General features: G+C 40.9%; 1 protein-coding gene across 2 annotated transcripts; it reads right to left on the reverse strand.

The window, feature by feature from the left end:
• Nucleotides 1-2,207: 2,207 nt before the first annotated feature.
• On the reverse strand, nucleotides 2,208-2,946 carry CG33467 (uncharacterized protein; the record flags this gene model as incomplete). Of its 2 annotated transcripts, none has more annotated exons than NM_206118.1 (4): nucleotides 2,208-2,390; nucleotides 2,455-2,625; nucleotides 2,682-2,837; nucleotides 2,896-2,946. In NM_206118.1, 4 exons carry the CDS (start codon nucleotides 2,944-2,946, stop codon nucleotides 2,208-2,210), a joined length of 561 nt encoding a protein of 186 aa, NP_995840.1. The 2 variants fall into 2 exon arrangements, with proteins under 2 accessions (NP_995840.1, NP_001286440.1); NM_001299511.1 differs by having other exon boundaries at nucleotides 2,208-2,396.
• Between the last annotated feature and the right edge of the window lie 1,113 nt (nucleotides 2,947-4,059).

The following is a 4,059-nucleotide window of genomic DNA, read 5'->3' on the forward strand; positions in this document are numbered from 1 at the left end:
ATATTCTGAAATGAATTAAGAAGCAGTTATTAGTGCGGCCTGTGTGAACCCAAAGTATTTGGGCAAACTTTTGCCACAAAACCCCTTAAATTCTTCGCCCAGACTCAACTAATAGTATAGTTGTTCGACTGAAGTTTGAAACATTTTGTTAGCAATTACCAAAAGGTGGTGTACATTTTCTTGCCGTGTCGCGGTAGCTGGCTACCTCTGAACTGAAACGGGAAATTCCCTCAAACTGGGACTCACGGTTCAACTTGCTTGTTGCGTGTGCCGAAGGCTTCCGTTCCTGAAACCAATGCATGCCGCTAATTGCCGAGTACTTGAGAAACTTACTACCGCTAAAAGTCAAGCAAGCATTTATTAAACTCATTAAAAAAAATGAGGGAACAAAAGGGAAAAACTGGGAAAATGTTGCAGAAAATCCATTGCGTGCGGGTTCCATGATGCTCACGATATGTTCACGATGCTCATGTGTCTGAACCCAAAACAAAGAACGCACTGATAACCCAGCCACGCCCATTTTCCCGCTGGCTTCTGCTTTTGATATGCAAATTTCCGTGTGTTACGAAAAATCGAGCCAAGGGGGCGACAATTTAACACCCACCCGTTTTACGACCTGACACAAACAGTTATAATTAATTGCCTGTTCGAAATTGACAACCCACTCGACGATCCGCTCCACTGCGGCCCACGCTTTCAGCTTCAATCAATAAAAGAAAAAAAGAGTTGAGCCATCCGAAAGTTACACTTGTAGAAACTGAGATATGGATACTGTGCGTCGGACGGAACAGGTTCGCCCGGCCAGCCGAAGATCAAAGCCCCATCATCAGCGGTAGTATCTGCTCAGCCCGCTGCTGAACATCCGCTGTCTGCCCACACTGAGGCGACTCCAACGCCGCCATCGTGGTACAGTGGTTCCGGTGAATGACAGTTAAGTCTTCCCAATCCCCCACTGAATTTCTCCTTCAATCATAAATATAAATTCTTGGATTATAGCCTTTGTAAAAGGGTGGGATGTGACGTTAGCTCCTCAACTACCTGAAATTGTTTTACTAATTTGATAAGTAACAAGGAACTGTTGCAGCTATTTTCTTTATTTCTTTAATTTACTAAATAAAACATATATTCTCTTAATCATAGCATTTTCACATTGTTAAAAGCTAAGTTTTTGAAAGCCGCTCGCCTGCATGATGCCACTATGCCCAATTCGATCCACTGTGCAATATCTTGTGAACTTGATTTGGGGAGCGAATGTGTGTGAAATCTGGTTTGTGTACATGACTCAAACTGGATTTGGCGCTTGGGATTTTTATGAATGAATGAGAGTGGCAACAGCAGCAGCTATAGTTTGCTTCCCCATGGCCATTTGCGTTTACTACGTAGAAGTTGCGGCTGCTGTTGTTGTGGCTTTCGCAATATGCTTTGCCACAGATACAATATACAACACACCAGATACGAGGGTAGCCTGAAAACGACAGAGCGGGCGGATACGGTGCGGGAATGTACACAGATACTGGTGTTGGATACTGGTACTCGTATCCAAAGTCACTGCCTGGGCAAATAATAAACATGGAACGACGCGTCGCAGGTGTATCGCCAGCCAGCCCGTTTCCCGTGGCCAATGTTTGAACCATAGCCCCATGGCTCTCGAGTTACTTTCCAGAGCCACAGTTGGCCACAGTTCATTAATAAAATTCACTGAAGCGAAGCAACTCTGCTTACCCGCCCATTTATTTTGCCGTGTGTAGGTATCCCATGGATTCATTTGGGTTTCATCGCTTCTTCATGTATTTGCGAGACAACATTCTAGTTCGGGTTTTCTTCGAAAACGTAACTAATTGAATAATAATCCGTGCATTTCCATATGAATAGCCGATTAAGACAAGTTGTTCATTTAGCATACATGGCTTTTGAGTATCGAAGATTCGATTTATACGCCTTTCTAGTCTCTGGTCTATGGCTTTCTCGATTGGGATTAGGTTTTTGTGTGAGCTTAAGTGGATATTAGCTCATATGCTCATTAGTTCCCATGTACAATGTAAGCAAAGCTAATTAACTTTACTTCCTGTGCGAGAGACTTGGCACAAGTCAAGTTTCTTGCTCAAATCACTTTGAAATTATTGGAAACTATGTTTACACTTCATGACAGAATTTGTACTTCGAAGAACAATATATTTAAACAGATAGTACTTGGAAAATAGTATAGCTTAGGCAGCTTTAGGGCGCTTTTTAATTTTTATTTCGTCCATCGCTTGAACGAAGAACTTTACGATGCCCACAAATTCCCTATTCGTAGAATTTGAATCACTGAACATTACACTGATTTGGTATTGTCCGTGGGGAAAGGGTGGCACGTAACTGCTGTTCAGATAACCGTTCCTTGCACTTAACTGACCCTGCAATTGGAGAAAAAATGTATACTTTATAATAACAATTTTAAAATTGCATTAATACCGATATATGGCAGCTTTTAACATTCGTGAAACGTTGGAAAAGTTCCCAAACCATGACGGCATAGGGCAGAAAATTCTTCCTTTCGACCACGTCGCATAACTTGAAAGTCGCGTCAATCAAGAATGGCTTGTACTGGTTACTGTAGTCCTTCATAAACACTTGCACTCGAATCTGAAAAGTTGAATTTTTTATATCAGGTTTTGTGATGAGCTTTGGCCCAGTCTTACTGTTGGGTTTATTAATGGGTAAATTAGATAGCAATCCAAGTTAACCAACGCCGTATTCCAATTGATCGGCTTCACATTGCAGGAAACATTTTTCACCCGCGCCTGATTGCCCTGGCACTCGACCTTGGTAAATTTGTATACCAACTGGGAGTCCGTCTGGTGGGATATTAATGGTTATACGGTTTTATTCTAAATTCTGGGCTTGAAATCTCACCATGTGCCCAATGAAGCAGATACTGAGAAGCACCAGCCATGTGTATGGCATTTTGATAACTGACTGACTGCTCATCATATTTTATAGAATTTGGTTTTGTAAGCATACATTACCGGTAGATAATATGATTTTAATGTAACATCGGAGATTAATGGTAGCAAATGAACACTTTAAAACCAAATTATTTAAATAAAATTACTTGCTCGACTTTTTCAACCAACAAGAATAGTAAACCAATAATACTCGAAATGAAAATGTACATTAACACACGTGTGTTACTATATATTGGATAAAGTAATACTATATTTTTTACCTCAGTCAGTTTCTTACTCGCTTGTCACCTTTTGTCCATTGCCTCGTTTTTTGTTGAACTACAGTAATATTGATTGATTATTGGTTGAACCTTCAGAGATATTTTTTCTAGAGCATGTTGTAATTGTATGTCAAAGTTTTGGTCAAATAATTTGTCATCGGAAAAATGTACATATGCAGAATATCCGATCATTTCCTATAGTTCTCTACACTGTTGTTTTAAAAAATCGGTCTTCACATCATCTCGGGAACAAATTGTTTTTTGAAAACCCACATAAGCTTGTGTGTTTCATCTCGGCTAATTTAATCAGCGCCATTGAAAATCAATGAATAAATGATAAAAACCAATATTACCCACATTCCACGGGCTTAACTAAAGTGCTATTCACGCTGCTCCTTTTCGGTCCGCATAATCCCCATTAAATGCCATTCAATAGCCAATGTCCGGGTAATACTTTAATCCGTTAAAGCAGCTGCAGTTGTGAAGTTTTCGGTTGGCATTCGACGTTGGCCGTTTGCTCTCTCTTTTTATTTTTTTTTTCCCCAGTACGACCATTTCCCCACTGACAGCTGGCAATTGTTCAATTATTGCACAGTGGCTCGGTTCTGTGGATCAGTGGTATATCCTGGCAGACAGGACCTCCATCGGCAACGGTATCAGCATCAGCGCCGGGAGCGGAAAAAGGAGCCAACGAACTATAGTTTAATCATAAAAAATGCATGCGCCCATAGAATAAATCCCAATGCGTCAATTGCCCTGCCCTCCGCTCCCTTGATGCTGTTAATTGCATATCAATGCAGCATCAGCATTGCGAACTGAATCGGAATTGGCTTGGAGAAGCAGCAGGAGAT

The sequence above is a fragment of the Drosophila melanogaster genome, chromosome 2R (assembly GCF_000001215.4).
Source record: "Drosophila melanogaster chromosome 2R".
Taxonomy (NCBI): domain Eukaryota; kingdom Metazoa; phylum Arthropoda; class Insecta; order Diptera; family Drosophilidae; genus Drosophila; species Drosophila melanogaster.